This window comes from Mizuhopecten yessoensis, unplaced genomic scaffold (genome assembly GCF_002113885.1).
Source record: "Mizuhopecten yessoensis strain PY_sf001 unplaced genomic scaffold, ASM211388v2 scaffold8569, whole genome shotgun sequence".
Classification (NCBI taxonomy): Eukaryota; Metazoa; Mollusca; class Bivalvia; order Pectinida; family Pectinidae; genus Mizuhopecten; species Mizuhopecten yessoensis.
Genome location: NW_018407613.1, coordinates 6,033 through 25,552, shown reverse-complemented (window position 1 = coordinate 25,552; position 19,520 = coordinate 6,033). Strand labels below are relative to the sequence as shown.

Below are 19,520 nucleotides of genomic sequence, written 5' to 3'. Positions count from 1 at the left end.
TATATTTACCTGTGTGACATGTACACTATATTTACCTGTGTGACCTGAACACTATAGTTACCTGTGTGACCTGTACACTATATTTACCTGTGTGACATGTACACTATATTTACCTGTGTCACCTGTACACTATATTTACCTGTGTCACCCGTACACTATATTTACCTGTGTCAGCTGTACACTATATTTACCTGTGTCACCTGTACACTTTATTTACCTGTGTGACCTGTACACTATATTAACCTGTTTGACCTGTACACTATATTTACATGTGTGACATGTACACTATATTTATCTGTGGCATCTGTACACTATATTTATCTGTGTGACCTGTACACTATATTTACCTGTTTGACCTGTACACTATATTTACATATGTGACATGTACACTATATTTACCTGTGTGGCCTGTACACTATATTTACCTGTTTGACCTGTACACTATATTTACCTATGTGACCTGTACACTATATTTACATGTGTTACCTGCACACTATATTTATCTGTGTCATCTGTACACTATATTTACCTGTGTGGCCTGTACACTATATTTACCTGTTTGACCTGTACACTATATTTACATGTGTGACCTGTACACTATATTTATCTGTGTCACCTGTACTATATATTTATCTGTATTACCTGTACACTTTATTTACCTGTGTGACCTGAACACTATATTTACCTGTGACCTATACACTTTATTTACCTGTGTGACCTGTACACTATATTTACCTGTGTGACCTATACACTTTACTTACCTGTGTGACCTGTACACTATATTTACCTGTGTCACCTGTACACTATATTTACCTGTGTCACCTGTACACTATATTTACCTATGTGACCTGTACACTATATTTATCTGTGTCACCTGTTCACTATATTTACCTGTGTGACCTATACACTATATTTACATGTGTGATTTGTACACTATATTTACATGTGTGACCTGTACACTATATTTACCTGTGTGACCTGTACACTATATTTACCTGTGTGACCTGTACACTATATTTACCTGTGTGACCTGTACACTATATTTACCTGTGTGACCTGTACACTATATTTACCTGTGTGACCTGTACACTATATTTACCTGTGTGACCTGTACACTATATTTACCTGTGTGACCTGTACACTATATTTACCTGTGTGACCTGTACACTATATTTACCTGTGTGACCTGTACACTATATTTACCTGTGTGACCTGTACACTATATTTACATGTGTGACTTGTAGACTATATTTACCTGTGTGACCTGTACACTATGTTTACCTGTGTGACCTGTACACTATATTTACCTGTGTCACCTGTACACTATATTTACATGTGTGACCTGTACATTATATGTATCTGTGTCACCTGTACACTATAGTTATCTGTATCACATGTACACTGCATTTACCTGTGTGACATGTACACTATATTTACCTGTGTCACCTGTACACTATATTTACATGTGTGACCTGTACACTATATTTATCTGTGTCACCTGTACACTATAGTTATCTGTATCACATGTACACTGCATTTACCTGTGTGACATGTACACTATATTTACCTGTGTGACCTGTACACTATATTTACCTGTGTCACCTGTACACTATATGTATCAGTATCACTTGTACACTATATTTATCTGTGTCACCTGTACACTATATTTACATGTGTGACCTGTACACTATATTTTTCTGTGTGACCTGTACACTATATTTACATGTGTGACCTGTACACTCTAGTTATCTGTATCACATGTACACTGCATTTACCTGTGTGACATGTATACTATATTTTTCAGTATCACATGTACACTATATTTACATGTGTGACCTGTACACTTTATTTATCTGTGTGACCTGTACACTATATTTATCTGTCACCTGTACACTATAGTTATCTGTATCACATGTACACTGCATTTACCTGTGTGACATGTACACTATATTTTTCAGTATCACCTGTACACTGTATTTACCTGTATGACCTCTACACTTCATTGTGTGACATGTACACCGTATTTACCTGTATGACCTCTACACTTCACTGTATGACCTTACCTATCTTGTATCTATTTCACTTTTAGATTGTTGGACAAAGAAGAAAGTGGAGGAATGGCCCTTGTCACTTACACAGCCCCCTCAGGTTTCTCAACAGACATTGAACGTGTAACTGGAGTAGCACGCAAGGAAACTAATGGCAAAACTGTGACCCTCTACATCAACAATCTCCAGGTATCTGCTCAGCATCACTTAGTCTAATGTTTGCCTGCCTGCAATCACTTTTAGCTCAACTAGCAGGAAGTGCCAGTGAGCTTATGGTATGGTGCAGCGTCCATCGTCTGCCAACCTCTTTCTTTGAAGACCTTCACCTTCAATACTGAAAGACCAATGGTCCTGATATTTAGCTAGTCAGGTTTATCAAATAAATGACCTTGATCTATGTTCAAGGTCACAGGGGTCAAATAGGTCAAAATACCTTTAAACAACCTCTTCTGAATAACTAGAATGCTGAGGGTGTTATTGGACAAGTAGTATGCTTGGATATGAAGTGCAACAAAGTTTCCTCAAATTACTGGCCTGAATCTTCTGTCAATTAAGGTTACCGGGTTCAAAAATGGAGAATAGATATTGAAACAGCTTCTTCTGAATAACCAAGAGTGCCAGGGTGATGGTATTTTTCCAGACACATGTTGGCCTGCAGTGCTATGTAATATTGTTTAAAAAGATAACCTTGACCTTCTTTTAAAGACACAAGGATCATATGTGTTATAAACCTTTAAAAACTTTTTGAATAACCAAGAGGTTACTCTGAATTACTTTGAAGGCTATATGCATTAAATACTTTTAAAAAAAATCTGCAAACAATTTCAGAATAACATGATCAAATTTGATAAGTATCATGCTTGGATAGAGTTCTTAATAGAGTTCAACAAATATCTGATCTTGAACTTCATTCGAGGCACAAAGTTCATATGTATTAGAAAAATCTAAAAAAGTTCTTCTGAATAACCAAAAGGCCTAGAGAAATAATGTTTGGCCAGTAGCATGTTGCTTTGCAGTATCACTTTAATTAAAATGTCTTTTCCTGATTGCTTAAATATCCAGGTAAGCGATACAGGTCCTCTGGGCCTCTTGTATCTCACCTCGCTGTGTACCTGTGAACTTAAATTGCAATGTCCCTCCTCATTCCCTTCTATCAGTCAAATGTTGTTTGAAGAGCTTTCTTGAAATCTGAAAGAAAAAGGTTACTGTGTTCTGATCATTGACTGATAGGTACTTTTGGATGGAGTATTATAAAATGTTCTCATATATATGACCTTGACCTATTTTCAAGGTCACAGTGGTCAAAAATGTTCAAAAACGGTTTTAGACCCCCAATAACTCTAACATCAATTAAGTCCAACAAATTAAAAGCGATAGATACAAGTTGCTATAATTAGCTCACCTGGCACAAAGTGCCAAGCGAGCTTATGCCATGGCGCGGCGTCCGTCGTCCGTCCGGCGTCAATATTTTACTTTAAACGACTTCTTCTTCATAACCGAAAGGCCTAGGGTGTTAATATTTGGCCAGAAGCAAACTTGGATGAAGGGCTACAAAGGTTTGTTAAAATTAATGACCTTCATCTATTTTCAAGGTCACAGGGGTCAAATATGTCAAAAACTTTAAACATCTTCTTCTCAATAACCAAAATGCCCAGGGAGATGATATTTGGCGAGTAGCATGCTTTGGTTAAGGGCTACCAATTTTGGTTAAATGAATGACCTTCAATTATATTCAAGGCCACAGTGGTCAATTGTATTAAAAAAACTTTAAACAACTTCTTCTGAATAACCAAAATGCCCTGGGTGATGATATTTGGCCAGTAGCAAGCTGAGATGAAGGGCTACAAAGGTTTGTTCAAATGAATGACCTTCACCCATATTCAAGGTCACAGGGGTCAAATATGTTAAAAACTTTAAACAACTTCTTCTTATTAACCAAAATGCCCAGGGTGATGATATTTGGCCAGTAGCTAGCTGAGATGAAGGGCTACAAAGTTTGTTCAAATGCATGACCTTCACCTATATTCAAGGTCACAGGAGTCAAATATGTGAAACATTAAACAACTTCTGAATAACCAAAATGCCCAGGGTGATGTTATTTGTCCAGTAGCATTCTGGGGTAAAGGGCTATCAAGTTTGTTCAAATGAATGACCTTCACCTATATCAAGGTCACAGGGGTCAAATATGTGAAATACATTAAACAACTTCTTCTGAATAACCAAAATGCCCAGGGTGATGATATTTAGTCAGTAGCATACTAGGATCAAGGGCTACCAAGTTTGTTTAAATGGATGACCTTGAATCATATTCAAGGTCACAAGGAGCAAATATGTTCAAAATATTGAAACAACTTGTTCTGAATAACCAAAAGGCTCAGGATGTTGATATTTAGTCAGTAGCATGCTCGGATCAAGGACTACTATGTTTGTTAAAGTGAATGACTTTGACTTATATTCAAGGTCANTGCAGGCCCATTGGGCCTCTTCTATTCAAGGTCACAAGGGTGTGATATGTTTAAAATCTTTAAATAACTTTTTTCTGAATAACCATGAGGCCTAGGGTGATGGTGCAAGTTTGTTTAAATGAATCACCTTCACCTATTTACAAGGTCACAAGGGTCAAATATTTTGAAATCTTAAAAACAACTTCTGAATAATGTAAAGGTCTAGGGAAATGATATTTGGCCAGCAGCATGCTGGTATGAAAGGCTATAAAGTCTGTTCAACTTAATGTTCTTGTTTTACTTTCAAGGTCACATGTGTCACATGTTTAAATCTTTCAATAGATTTTTTTTTAATCAAACCCTGGTATTTTGCCTGTAGCTTTATTTTAGCCAACTTTTAAGATAACAAGTGTAAGATTAATACCAGGTGAGCGATTCAGGCCCATTAGGCCTCTTTTCTCATAATTGTTGTAAAATAAAAATAAAAATAAAAATAAATTCTGCCCAAGAGTTACATTTTACCATAAACTTTCCAGTTGATAATGAATATGTCAGTAAATTTGAAGTGAAGTAGTTCCATTTGCAAATTGATTTGGAATTCTTTTGTAAATATTGGGGTCAAATCCAGCATAAAATATGACAAAGGTTCATCCTATTACTGACCTTGACCTACTTTGAAGGTCAAAGTGGTACATTGGTCATACCTTTCCAATTGTTGAGATCGGCCGACCTCCTCCTATAAACATGTCATCATACATTATAATTATAAACATGTCATCATACATTATAATTATAAACATGTCATCATACATTATAATTATAAACATGTCATCATACATTATAATTATAAACATGTCATCATACATTATAATTATAAACATGTCATCATACATTATAATTATAAACATGTCATCATACATTATAATTATAAACATGTCATCATACATTATAATTATAAACATGTCATCATACATTATAATTATAAACATGTCATCATACATTATAATTATAAACATGTCATCATACATTATAATTATAAACATGTCATCATACATTATAATTATAAACATGTCATCATACATTATAATTATAAACATGTCATCATACATTATAATTATAAACATGTCATCATACATTAGCAATCATGTTTGGTTCCAAGGGGAACATGGAAAAGATTGAAACCCCAGCTTTATAGTGATATACACATTACAAAAGGTTATGAATATCATACAAATTTGCCATAAAACATCTTTGGTTCACGGGACAAATTAACCTTCAGATTCAGCAAAGATGTTGTCTCTCTCGTTGCTGAGCTCAAAGTGAGGAAATATTTGTAATATTGCTTTTAATGAAATATTTTGCCATGTTTGCTTTGATTGTAATTCAAATAAACTTGTATATAGATGGTCTTATCTTAGTTTTAACCAAATATTGTTATTATTACAATTATTTCACAGTAAAAGATGGTCGCCTGCAGCTGTTCTCTGATTGGTTGAGACATTTTCTTGTTGACCTCCACTAGGACTATGCTGACTAGGCTTAGGAATAATACTCTCATGGTCATCAACAGTTGCTGTTGCTTTTTGTGGTTTATAAAAAATGAAAAATGAAAATTGGCCCCCTCTGCATGTTCTAGGCTTCAATTTTAACCACATTTTAACCAGACATCATACAGTGTTATGTTATTGCAGCCAAGATTTATTTTACTTGTCTTGGAAGGATTGCTATAAGTTTTCTTCAAATAAATTACCTTGATCTACTTTCATATAAATAAAAGCCTTTAAACAACTTCTTCTGAATAACTAAGAAACCAGGGCCATGATATTTGACCAGTAGTATATATGCTAGGATAGAGTAATATATTGAAGTTTCATGAGTCTGGAACACTCTTAAGCTAAGGAGACTCAATATATGGAAATATTTGCAAAATTACTTTTATTAAGGCTATTTTCCCCATGATTGCTCAAATATCCAAGTGAGCAATACAGGCTCTCTGTGCCTCTTATTCTTAGTTCTATGTGTCAATGAAAATTGTGAGATGGCTGCCGTGATATCAAGATCGAACGAGTAGTTTAATATTCCAACTTACTATTTAGTTTAAATAACAAAAACAGACGGTTCCATTACATACACAGGTAATTGGTTTGTTGTTTTGATATTCCAAAACTTTCGTCAGATTATTATTGATGTGTGAGAGATATATTTAGGTTGGTATTACAGGTCTACATTTTATTGCAGTTTGATATTAATTCAAATATATGTTGTTGTTCTTTGAATAACTGTTGAACTGTGAGGTAAAGAAGTTGGGATATTTCTAATAACAGATGGACCGGAAACAGCTGCGTCTCCAGTCCTTCCGAACCCAGGATGTAGCGGATGTCAAGAACGGAGTAGTCTCCGTTGAAATGTACTACAATCCAGGTATGACACAAACATTAGGGACTGTTAGGTGTTCTGGCCTATACAAACAAAGTGTAGGGACTGTTAGGTGTTCTGGCCTATACATACAACGTTTAGGGACTGTTAGATGTTCTGGCCTATACATACAAAGTTTAGGGACTGTTAGGCGTTCTGGCCTATACATACAAACATTAGGGACTGTTAGGTGTTCTGGCCTATACATACAAAGTTTAGGGACTATTAGGTGTTCTGGCCCATACATACACAGTTTAGAGACTGTTAGGTGTTCTGGCCTATACATACAAAGTTTAGGGACTGTTAGGGGTTCTGGCCTATACATACAAAGTTTAGGGACTGTTAGGTGTTCTGACCAATACATATAAAGTTTAGGGACTGTTAGGTGTTCTGGCCTATACATACAAAGTTTAGGGACTGTTAGGTGTTCTGGCCTATACATACACAGTTTAGGGACTGTTAGGTGTTCTGGCCTATACATACAAACATTAGGGACTGTTAGGTATTCTGGCCTATACATACAAAGTTTAGTGACTGTAAGGTGTTCTAGCCTATACATACAAAGTTTAGGGACTGTTAGGTGTTCTTGCCTATACATACAAACATTAGGGACTGTTAGCTATTCTGGCCTATACATACAAAGTTTAGTGACTGTAAGGTGTTCTAGCCTATACATAAAAAGTTTAGGGACTGTTAGGTGTTCTGGCCTTTACATACAAAGTTTAGTGACTGTTAGGTGTTTTGGCCTATACATACAAAGTTTAGTGACTGTTAGGTGTTCTGGACTAAACATACAAAGTTTAGGGACTGTTAGGTGTTCTAGCCTATACATACAAAGTTTAGGGACTGTTAGATGTTCTGGCCTATACATACACAGTTTAGGGACTGTTAGGTGTTCTGGCCTATGCCTACAAAGTTTAGGGACTGTTAGGTGTTCTGGCTTATACATACAAAGTTTAGGGACTGTAAGGTGTTCTAGCCTATACATACAAAGTTTAGGGACTCAAAGTTTAGGGACTGTTAGGTGTTCTGGCCTATACATATAAACATTAGGGACTGTTAGGTATTCTGGCCTATACATACAAAGTTTAGCGACTGTTAGATGTTCTGGCCTATACATACAAACATTAGGGACTGTTCGGTATTCTGGCCTATACATACAAAGTTTAGTGACTGTAAGGTGTTCTGGCCTATACCTACAAAGTTTAGGGACTGTTAGGTGTTCTGGCTTATACATACAAAGTTTAGGGACTGTAAGGTGTTCTAGCCTATACATACAAAGTTTAGGGACTCAAAGTTTAGGGACTGTTAGGTGTTCTGGCCTAGACATACAAAGTTTAGGGACTGTTAGGTGTTCTGGCCTTTACATACAAAGTTTAGTGACTGTTAGGTGTTTTGGCCTATACATACAAAGTTTAGTGACTGTTAGGTGTTTTGGCCTATACATACAAAGTTTAGTGACTGTTAGGTGTTTTGGCCTATACATACAAAGTTTAGTGACTGTTAGGTGTTCTGGCCTATACATACAAAGTTTAGGGACTGTTAGGTGTTCTGGCCTAAACATACAAAGTTAAGGGACTGTTAGGTGTTCTAGCCTATCCATACAAAGTTTAGGGACTGTTAGGTGTTCTGGCCTATACATACAAAGTTTAGGGACTGTTAGGTGTTCTGGCCTATACATACAAAGTTTAGGGACTGTTAGGTGTTCTAGCCTATGCATACAAAGTTTAGGGACTGTTAGGTGTTCTAGTCTATACATACAAAGTTTAGGGACTGTTAGATGTTCTAGCCTATACATACAAAGTTTAGGGACTGTTAGATGTTCTAGCCTGAAGTTGCTATCAACCCCATATGTTTTCTGTTTTTCTGTTCAGTCGCAAGCAAGACTGTGACCTATGACCTCCCGGATGCAGTGAAATTGACGGCCTGTCAGTTAAGCGGGGACATGGATGACGCATGTCCTAAACCCCGGAATCCTAATGGTGCCTCGTCTGCCACACCCACCAAGCTTCTACTCACCATCGTCTCAACTCTCATGTTGATGACTAACTTGAACTAGAGTTACCTCCCCAGAGCTCCTCAACATGACACAAATTTTAACAAGAATGACATAAAAAATTATCTATGACAGTTTAATTAAAGACTTCCAAGCAATGAGTCTCACTTCTACAAAAGGAATTCAACTTGATCTTATTTAACAGGTACCATGTTATTTTAAAATCTGATTTGTTCTGCATTTTGGAGCTTATTTATTACTTGTACATTGTATCATGATCAGAATTTAGAAAATTTGCTATTTTATTGATTTGCATGTAATTGCTATCTTATCGATTTGCTTGTAAGTAGAGAAGACTGAGAGAGCAGGGAGCTAACAGGGGGAAAGCTGATCTTCCCGGGGAATGGTTAGGAATCTATGTAGTTGTGAAGTTAGTTGCTACTATTGAATTCTTTAGCCTCTAAATGAGGTCAAACTTGGGAGTAGGGCTAGGGTGGGGGTTGGGTGTGTGGCCGTGGGGAGTCTCTATAGGGTTATATTTGGGTTAGGGTTAGGGCTAGGGTGGGGGTTGGGTGTGTGGCCGTGGGGAGTCTCTATAGGGATATATTATGGTTAGGGTTAGGGCTAGGGTGGGGGGTGGGGGTGTGGCCGTGGGGAGTCTCTATAGGGTTATATTCGGGTTAGGGTTAGGGCTAGGGTGGGGGTTGGGTGGGTGGCCGTGGGGAGTCTCTATAGGGTTATATTCGGGTTAGGGTTAGGGCTAGGGTGGGGGTTGGCTGTGTGGCCGTGGGGAGTCTCTATAGGGTTATATTATGGTTAGGGTTAGGGCTAGGGTGGGGGGTGGGGGTGTGGCCGTGGGGAGTCTCTATAGGGTTATATTTGGGTTAGGGTTAGGGCTAGGGTGGGGGTTGGGTGGGTGGCCGTGGGGAGTCTCTATAGGGTTATATTCGGGTTAGGGTTAGGGCTAGGGTGGGGGTTGGCTGTGTGGCCGTGGGGAGTCTATAGGGTTATATTTGGGTTAGGGCTAGGGCTAGGGTTAGGGCTAGGGCTAGGGTTGGGGGTTGGCTGTGTGGGCTTGGGGAATCTATATAAGGTTTTATTAGGGACTAGATATATTTGCTTATACAAAGGTTTTTAGTAAATATCTATTTGGCTTTCCTTCTGTGTGTATTAAGTTGGCTTTTTAAACTAACATGTAGGTCTCAACAAAAATGGTCACTTAATTAGAAGAGTCCTAATGACAAGGATTAATTGTCCTCATATCAAAGTCCTTTGGCCCAATAAGTGTGACAGAAGGAGGCAAACTTCACCATGGATCATGATAGAAAAACAACGATTTATAAGTTAGCTTTTGACAAATTTTGCCAGAAGAGTTCTTGTGAGCATGGGCTTCAGACCAAAGCGAGCGGGAAGGTTTATGTCTCCTTTATTCTCCTAATCAAAGAATGAAAACTGTTTTAATGAACTCGCTTACAAATTTTACTCATTTTTAATTTGTTTTTGTATCAAGTTTCTTATCAAATTTTCAAAAACCTTTGGGTGTTAAATCATTATGCAAATATTTTGAAATTATTCACATAAAAAGTTAACTTGCAAATATGAATTTAAATTTAGACAGTTTTTCTAAACAATTTTTTTTGACAACTACAGTATATTTTGTTAGTGTGTATTTTATATACAGAAATATGTGTTTGTATTTACATTATCATGGTATTTTTTATTTCTTTTTCCATATTTTTCTTGTTAATTTTTACATTGTAATATGTTAAGTTGGTAGTGTATTTTCCATCTCTTTTTTGCTAAATATATATATTATGCTGTAACTTTGTCAGATGTGTCTATAAACATCTTCCATGATGTGTTTTTCGTTGATAAAAACCTTATTTCATCATTAATGCTATTAAAAAAACAATTATTAAATTCTAGGCAATGCATTAAACTGTGATATCAACTTTAAAGTTCTGATATACAACGGTTACCACCACAACGCCACACTTCCAAACCCTCTATACATCAGTTATATGACTGGCCATACCTCATTTGTCACTTCAGGCATCAAGAGGGACCGAATCAACTGGTTCATTATACAACATGGTAAAAAAGCTGTTGTTTAATTGGTACACCAGGTATTTATCAGAAAAGGCCATTAAAACTGTGAGAAGAGTAAGCTATTAAAGGGTTCAGCAAACTAAACAACAACAAACAAAGTTTTTATAGTCTGTGTGAATATTTAGATAATAATTTGTCTGTTGGAAAATGTCTGATTTTTTACATATTTTTGGATGATTTTTTTAATTCTCCTGTGATACAGTTGATAGAGTGACCACCGACTCCAAACTCCCACTGTCTAGTTTAGATTCTAGGTTCAAATTCCAATCAATGAGTAACAACAGTTTACTGACAGCCTTAAAATCAATTAAACACTTTGCAATTCCAGAACTGATATACAGGGGAAGAAAAAAAAATCAAACTTTTTCCAAACATTTGAGATTTTTTATTATATTACTGATATATATGGTATATATATGTCATAATGTAATTTTATATTGTATATTGATGCTGTAATTTTCATTATAATTATAATCAAAAAACTCATGTCCTTAATTAAACTATACTATGTATAATGTATTGTTGTTACATGCTTTAAATGGTGTTTGTTCAGGGTTCCTTGTTTTAGGTGATCTTCTCTTATTATTACTACAAACATGACAAAACTTGTTTTGAATTTAACTTCATTCCTAATATCTTTTATGTTGAAAAATTGAAAAAAAAACTTAAAAGAGGACATTTTAAGAAATCAATGTGATAATACAGTAAAGGGAAGCTGTTTTTATAGAGTTGATGTGATTTTACAATAAAGAGAGGATTTTAATGGCTGCCCGGTGATTATCTTCAATATTTTTTACATCAGAAAGTCTGCCTTTCAAACATACACCAAGCCATGTCATATTGTTTTATATCATGGAGTGATAGCAATGTGGGCGCCATTTTGTTCTGCCAGACAGAATCTTTTCCTACTTTTGCTGCTGTGGTAATTAAGAGCTATCCTGGACATACCTTTAAACATTGTAGTTTACTTGGGTTTATATAGGTGTATTGTAGTGCAAACATTCATTATTATACTCTCACTTCCACCCAGTCTCAGCAGACATGACACCCTCAATTTTGTAGATTGCTAATTGACGATTATAATGAGTCGATAATTATACTGCATCATTCTTTAGACAAAAAATAAAACTTTTTGGAATAAAAGACAATTGTTTCAGTAAGTTAAGCCAGCTCTTGTAACTTTCGGAGTCACAGGGACAGATGTGCTAAAATCATCAATGGCATCTTCTAAAAGTATATAAAAAAAACACTCTTCTTCTTTGGGAGATCTGGTAGGTCTAGAATAATGGCTTGTAGCTAACTGGGATGAATGGCAATTAAGTTTGTCTAAATGAATTACTCTGACCCACTTCTGCCTTCAGCCATAAGGCATTGTGTTGTGTTGTCCAGGAAATGACACTGACCCACATTAGTAAAATATATTGAGATCAACTGCTAATATTTGGCCTGTAGTGTGAGCTAGCTTGCGATACCTGTTCCTGATGTTCCGAGTAATCAAGACCTGTTCTGCCTCTTGTGATAACCTGGAAGTGTCATTAATCAGAAATGCTTGTTATAGACCTGTGTCATGTTAACCACTTTGAGAGTCAAACAAATAGTTACAGTGACTGAAAAAAAACTACTTTTTAAACATTACATACACTTTAGAGAAAAAATTTAAAAAAATTGGAATGGTCATCAGATTTTATCAACATCAAAATTTCAATTGACATTTCTGCATGAATTTAACAACTGTTTGTATCTGATTTTTGCACTATTTGTAATGTATATCTTCTATAACCATCTCTTGTCGTACAATAAAATTACTGACACATCTATTGTTCCTGTTCTGATTTAAAAACGCAAGTGTGAATAACACAAGATGTCAACTAGTTTCTGAAGTTCATGGTGTCGGTGAAGTTTATTTTAATACCCAATTCATGACCGAATATGAAAGTCATTATGAGTGTTGGCAATCTTGGAGCCAAGACGTTCATAGGGCACTTATTTCAGAAGTAAGAGTAGGCTTGGCCGCTACAGAGGGCACTTATTTCAGAAGTAAGAGTAGGCTTGGTCGCTACAGAGGATACTTACTTCAGAAGTAAGAGTAGGCTACGGCCGCTACAGAGGACACTTACTTAAGAAGTAAGGGTTGGCTTGGATGCTACAGAGGACACTTACTTAAGAAGTAAGAGTAGGCTTGGTCGCTACAGAGGGCACTTACTTCAGAAGTAAGGGTTGGCTTGGACGCTACAGAGGACACTTACTTCAGAAGTAAGGGTAGGCTTGGTCGCTACAGAGGGCACTTACTTCAGAAGTAAGAGTAGACTACGGCCACTACAGAGGGCACTTATTTCAGAAGTAAGAGTAGGCTTGGTCGCTGGAGGACGGCACTTACTTCAGTAGTAAGGGTAGGCTTGGCCGAAACAGAGGACACTTACTTCAGAAGTAAGGGTTGACTTGGCCGCTACAGAGGATGGTACTTACTTCAGTAGTAAGGGTAGGCTTGGCCACAACAGAGGACACTTACTTCAGAAGTGAGGGAAGGCTTGGCCGCTACAGAGGACACTTATTTCAGAAGTAAGGGTATGCTTAGTCGCTACAGAGGACTTACTTCAGAAGTAAGAGTAGACTACGGCCGCTACAGAGGACACTTACTTAAGAAGTAAGAGTAGGCTTGGTCGCTACAGAGGGCACTTACTTCAGAAGTAAGGGTAGGCTTGGCCGCTACAGAGGACACTTATTTCAGAAGTAAGAGTAGACTACGGCCGCAACAGAGGACACTTACTTTAGAAGTAAGGGTAGGATTGGTCGCTACAGAGGACACTTATTTCAGAAGTAAGGGTATGCTTAGTCGCTACAGAGGACTTACTTCAGAAGTAAGAGTAGACTACGGCCTCTTCAGAGGGTACTTATTTCAGAAGTAAGAGTAGGCTTGGCCGCTGCAAAAGACACTTACTTCAGAAGTAAGAGTAGGCTTGGCCGCTACAGAGGACGCTTACTTCAGAAGTAATAGTAGGCTTGGTCGCTATAGAGGACACTTACTTCAGAAGTAAGGGTTGGCTTGGACGCTACAGAGGACACTTACTTTAGAAGTAAGGGTAGGCTTGGCCGCTACAGAGGACACTTACTTCAGAATTTAGAGTAGACTACGGCCGCTACAGAGGACACTTATTTTTAGAAGGAAGAGTAGGCCTGGCCGCTGCAAAAGACACTTACTTCAGAATAAAGAGTTTGCTACGTCCGCAACAGAAGACACTTCAGTAGAAAGAGTGGGTACAACCAATTTAGAGGATGCTTACCTCAGGGTTGAAATAGACAAGTTTTATGGTCGCAATTGTGATTTTTAGGGAACTTTAATTACTGTGTTATATAAAGGTCGATTTTGATACTTCCCTAGCTCTCAATATGAGGACATGACATTACTTTGACTATGCATTTTGTTTTGGACTGTAGGAATAAATGCAGAATATAGAAATACTTTCATTCGTTCAAACTCAAAAAATCTAAATAAAATGTTTTTAAAAAAAAGCTCTTGGTGTTAATTACGTTGGTAAGAACACCCATTGACCTTTTTTTCGATACAACCATAAACTGATATAATTCATCCGCTGAACTTTCAATGAATGCAGACGATGATGATTTGGTAAGGGTCCACTCCGATGTTAAAAATCCCATATGGTCGGCCCGTGCAGCGATTGTTTTCAAAACTGTGTGTTCCAACTTATTATGTTCTGAAAGGTCATAAACCTAACTGTTCAGTTTGATATCGTACTTGTACTTGATGGAATACCTCACCTGATGTGAAATTGAGACATACCCACCTGACGCACCCGAACCTTCGTTAAGTATACTTGGAAGCTTGTCCCCAATTCATTTGATACCCTTTAGCTTGATGACAGTGTCTCAGTTAAACCGTAGTGGAAATACAAAGTACAACACGAGCTGTATCTATATTGGAACAAGTTGTGAAGTTCGGTTCAAAGGTTTTAATAAAAATAGGTGCAAGATTAGAAAAATCTTTAGCCACAGTATGGTTGGCTATGTGAATTGCTCAAACTGAGGGAACTGGTGTTATGACGCTGTGTGTTCAAAAGCTAACGTTTGTAACAAATGTTACAGGCATCAAACACAGTACACTATCTGGATAAATAGGACAGTAATTATACGGATGATCATGTTAATCATTATCATTGTCAGTGTCCAGCTGGTAAAAGTAGGCATGTGTGTACATACAGCAAGTATATTATAGTATTTGGGATACATGTTTCACAACAATACACACTATCCTTGCTTAAAAACACACAAACAATCAAGAAAAGTATGTCCGTAGTTTTTGTCTTGAAGGCGAAATGTCACGAATGTATTTTTTTTACATTTTGCCTTTGTTTGAGACATTGCAAAATCAGAAATTGAACTAAAAATAAATGCGAGTGATGAGTTCGTCCTCTTCCAATAAAAAAGGTGGATATTTTTACTTTCAATTGGGTTTTTTTTGTGCACAGGCTATGCTTATATCTACAAATGCTATTTTACTCTATAGCTATTAGCAGAAAGTCTGATATATGGGTCAATAATTTAGAGTTTTAGAAATGAAAATTTTACCGGTTTCAGAATTTTAAAATACTTTTACCATACAAAGAATATATATGTAGCATAATTTATAAGCAATAACATTTGGTGGACTGACACTATAAAACATAACACGAGGACTGTGGACGTTACGTCACAGAGCCTGGTAATTAAGTACATATTTGGTGGGCTGACACTATAAAACATAACACGAGGACTGTGGACGTTACGTCACAGAGCCTGGTAATTAAGTACATATTTGGTGGGCTGACACTATAAAACATAACACGAGGACTGTGGACGTTACGTCACAGAGCCTGGTGATTAAGTACATATTTGGTATCAAACTGATCAACTAAACCTTAGCAGCAGCATTATAACGGGAAAGATCAGCTTGAGATTAAAATAATGATTGTTCAGGCTCTTGAATGGTATAACTTCATGTTCTGAGCAGCAGTACTTCAAGGAGCTCCAGTTTGGCCAAATCAGGGAGCAGCTGAGACCATCATTTTCATTACTGTCTGCAGTCTAGCAACGTTGTTGTAAAATATAAAAAAAAAATAAAAAAAAAATGACCCCAACTTTACTGTCAGATAAAATTTCTGATGACGCATGGAATGATGCAAAATATTCATTAGGATTGCATGAATACAAAAAACAACAACAAAACTAACAAAACAAGATCACAAGTGGAACTGTCAAATTTTATTTCATTCTAGATGACTACAGTTGTCATAAACTTCTGGTAGAGACATACAATTTACGGTATCCCAAAAGAGAGATAGCCTTATGTTTGGGAAGTTAAAGTGTGGCATATAAAGAAAACACATCAATACTCGTCTTCCTCGTCAATGGTGTTTTCGTTATAGGAATCCGCCCCTACTTCTTCGTAATCCTTTTCCAGTGCTGCCAAGTCCTCGCGAGCTTCATGGAACTCTCCCTCCTCCATACCCTCTCCCACGTACCAGTGGACGAAGGCGCGCTTGGCATACATCAAATCAAACTTGTGATCAAGGCGAGCCCAAGCATCAGCGATGGCTGTAGTATTACTCAACATGCAAACGGCACGTTCTACCTTGGCCAAATCTCCTCCCGGCACCACAGTGGGAGGCTGATAGTTGATGCCCACCTTGAAGCCTGTAGGACACCAGTCGACGAACTGGATCGATCTTCTCGTCTTAATGGAAGCGATGGCGACATTGACGTCCTTTGGTACGACGTCTCCCCTATAGAGGAGACAACAGGCCATGTACCGACCCTGGCGAGGATCACACTTCACCAGCTGGTTAGCTGGCTCAAAACAAGCAGTTGTGATCTCTGCAACTGTGAGCTGTTCATGATAGGCCTTCTCGGCGGAGATGACTGGGGCGTACGTAGCCAGAGGGAAATGGATACGTGGGTAAGGCACAAGATTGGTCTGAAACTCAGTCAGGTCGACGTTCAGGGCACCATCAAAGCGAAGGGAGGCGGTGATGGAGCTGACAATCTGACCTATCAGACGGTTTAGGTTGGTATAGGTTGGGCGGTCAATGTCCAGGTTACGTTTACATATATCGTAGATAGCCTCATTATCGACCATAAAGGCGCAGTCAGTATGTTCCAGTGTTGTGTGTGTGGTCAGGATGGAGTTGTAAGGTTCCACAACCGCCGTTGATATACGCGGGGCAGGGTAAACGGCAAATTCAAGCTTGGATTTCTTTCCGTAGTCGACACTAAGACGTTCCATCAACAACGAACCGAAGCCCGAGCCTGTCCCCCCGCCGAAGCTGTGGAACAGAAGAAACCCCTGTAGCCCCTCACACTGATCTGAGAGTTTGCGGATACGGTCCAACACCTGGTCGATATATTCCTTGCCGACGGTGTAATGGCCTCGGGCGTAGTTGTTAGCCGCGTCCTCCTTCCCCGTGATCAGCTGCTGGGGATGGAACAGCTGACGGAACGTTCCGGTACGGACCTCGTCTGTTAGTAAACAAACAGTGCATGTCAAGGTACGCTTAACAAACCGTGCATGTCAAAGTACGCTAACAAACAGTGCATGTCAAAGTACGCTAAACAAACAGCTTCAACGTACGCTTAACAAACAGTGCATGTCAAAGTACGCTGAACAAACAATACATGTCAAAGTACGCTGGACATACAGTGCATGTCAAAGTACGCAAAACAAATAGTGCATGTCAAGGTACGCTAAACAAATAGTGCATGTCAAGGTACGCTAAACAAACAGTGCATGTCAAGGTACGCTAAACAAACAGTGCATGTCAAAGTACGCTTAACAAATAGTGCATGTCAAGGTACGCTAAACAAACAGTGCATGTCATGGTACGCTAAAAAAATAGTGCATGTCAAGGTACTCATAACAAACAGAGCATGTCAAGGTACGCTAAACAAACCGTGCATGTCAAGGTACGCTAAACAAACAGTGCATGTCAAGGTACGCTAAACAAACAGTGTCAACGTACGCTAAACAAACAGTGCATGTATAGGTACGCTAAACAAACAGTGCATGTCAACGTACGCTAAACAAACAGTGCATGTCAAGGTTAGCAAGCGTGAAATAAACAAACAATATATGTCAAGGTTTGCAAGCGTGAAATAAGCATACCATTGATTCTAGTGTAAGGTAACGACAAATATTCAGATAAGGATCTAGTTTACTTTTTTATGAATTTCATCACATTGTGTTTAATATTGCGTCCATAAATTATGGTATTTACTTATTCAGATACCAGAAATGAAGTTAATCATTGAATTTGGTTGGTTTGCCATTTTATTTCTATGGGAAATGCTGCTATGAAGAATACACTGAATGTAAGGGCAACCAATGGTTCCAAGGAAACATGACCGGGTCGCAATACTCCGTCATTGTTTGAGGTTGACAATTAAAAGTTTGACACGAATATTGAGCGGGTCACGTGTTTATTACTTGACTTACCGACTACGGTGGGCTCGAGGTCGGTGAAGATAGCCCGAGGTACATGTTTGCCAGCTCCGGTCTCACTGAAGAATGTATTGAAGGAGTCGTCTCCCCCTCCGATTGTCTTGTCTGAGGGCATCTGACCATCAGGCTGAATGCCATGCTCCAAACAGTACAACTCCCAGCAGGCATTGCCCATCTGGACACCGGCTTGACCAACATGGATACTGATACATTCCCGCTACATAAAAGAAAACAAATTCAATGATTTTTTTATTCAAATTATATGCATTTACAGCCAGTTTGTAGGCGGAGGCCAGTCACACAGAAAGTAAATCTATTTTCAAACAAAAATATGAATGGTGTCCTATGTTAAAACATATGTAAATTAAAACAGCTCACTTTGGGTAACCAAACATGAATTGCTTATCATTTCAAACAATTCTCAGTACATCATATACTGACTAACAGCGTTTATAATTTCAAATAAATTCTTATAACGCGGAAGAAAACATACCACCATTTTGAAGTTTATCCGAGTTTCTGAAATAAGTAACACTGAATACTGTCCTCATGTATGTTAACAAAGGGAAGGAGACGTGATAGGTATATGTCCAATCGATAGCAGACCTGTAACACCTGGCCAGGTTACAGCTTCATGTTACTTTCTACACTTGACATCTCATGCGTAGTTAACAATACAGGACTTAAGTTCAATGGTATCGACTAAGCGTGCTCATCTAGCAAGGGTAAGTCTGAATTAACAACTGAACTTGGTATTGGTGGCTATTTCCATGGATGCTTATATATGATAATTGATTCACATCGCTTTCTCCAACTCTAGTAACTATGGCTGTGTCTTATGACATTATGACTTATAGTTATAGTAAGGGACTAAGGCAGACCTAGTGTTATGTCTGTAGTTCCATAGTAAAACAGTGTTCGCTGAAAGTCACGTGACTTGATGTTTGTATAATACAACAGACTACTTAAGTGTTTCAAAACACCAACAACAGAATACTTAAGTGTTTCAAAACACAAAC

The 19,520-nt window shown here is 37.9% G+C and overlaps 2 protein-coding genes across 2 annotated transcripts in view; one reads left to right on the top strand and one right to left on the bottom strand.

Annotated features, from left to right (window-relative positions):
* Positions 1-10,463, top strand: part of LOC110456209 — a 12,653-nt gene extending 2,190 nt beyond the window's left edge. The window contains exons 3-5 of the mRNA XM_021506788.1: positions 2,090-2,237; positions 6,817-6,913; positions 8,782-10,463. Of these exons, the coding sequence (XP_021362463.1) occupies positions 2,118-2,237; positions 6,817-6,913; positions 8,782-8,966 (402 nt within the window). The 5' untranslated portion in view covers positions 2,090-2,117 and the 3' untranslated portion in view covers positions 8,967-10,463. The remainder of the gene's footprint in view (positions 1-2,089; positions 2,238-6,816; positions 6,914-8,781) is intronic.
* A 5,794-nt stretch (positions 10,464-16,257) lies between these two features.
* Positions 16,258-19,079, bottom strand: LOC110456210 (tubulin alpha chain-like). Its single transcript, XM_021506789.1, has 3 exons — positions 18,995-19,079; positions 18,496-18,718; positions 16,258-17,522 (listed from the first exon to the last, which is right to left on the bottom strand). The coding sequence occupies exons 1-3, from the start codon at positions 18,998-19,000 to the stop codon at positions 16,393-16,395; spliced, it is 1,359 nt and encodes a 452-aa protein (XP_021362464.1). The 5' UTR covers positions 19,001-19,079; the 3' UTR covers positions 16,258-16,392.
* Between the last annotated feature and the right edge of the window lie 441 nt (positions 19,080-19,520).

What these genes read in the sequence shown, in the direction of transcription:
- LOC110456210 (XM_021506789.1), bottom strand. An exon ending in CCTCGAGCCCACCGTAGTCG is followed by an intron (nt 17,523 to 18,495) that starts GTAAGTCAAGTA and finishes GTTTACTAACAG; the next exon opens with ACGAGGTCCGTACCGGAACG.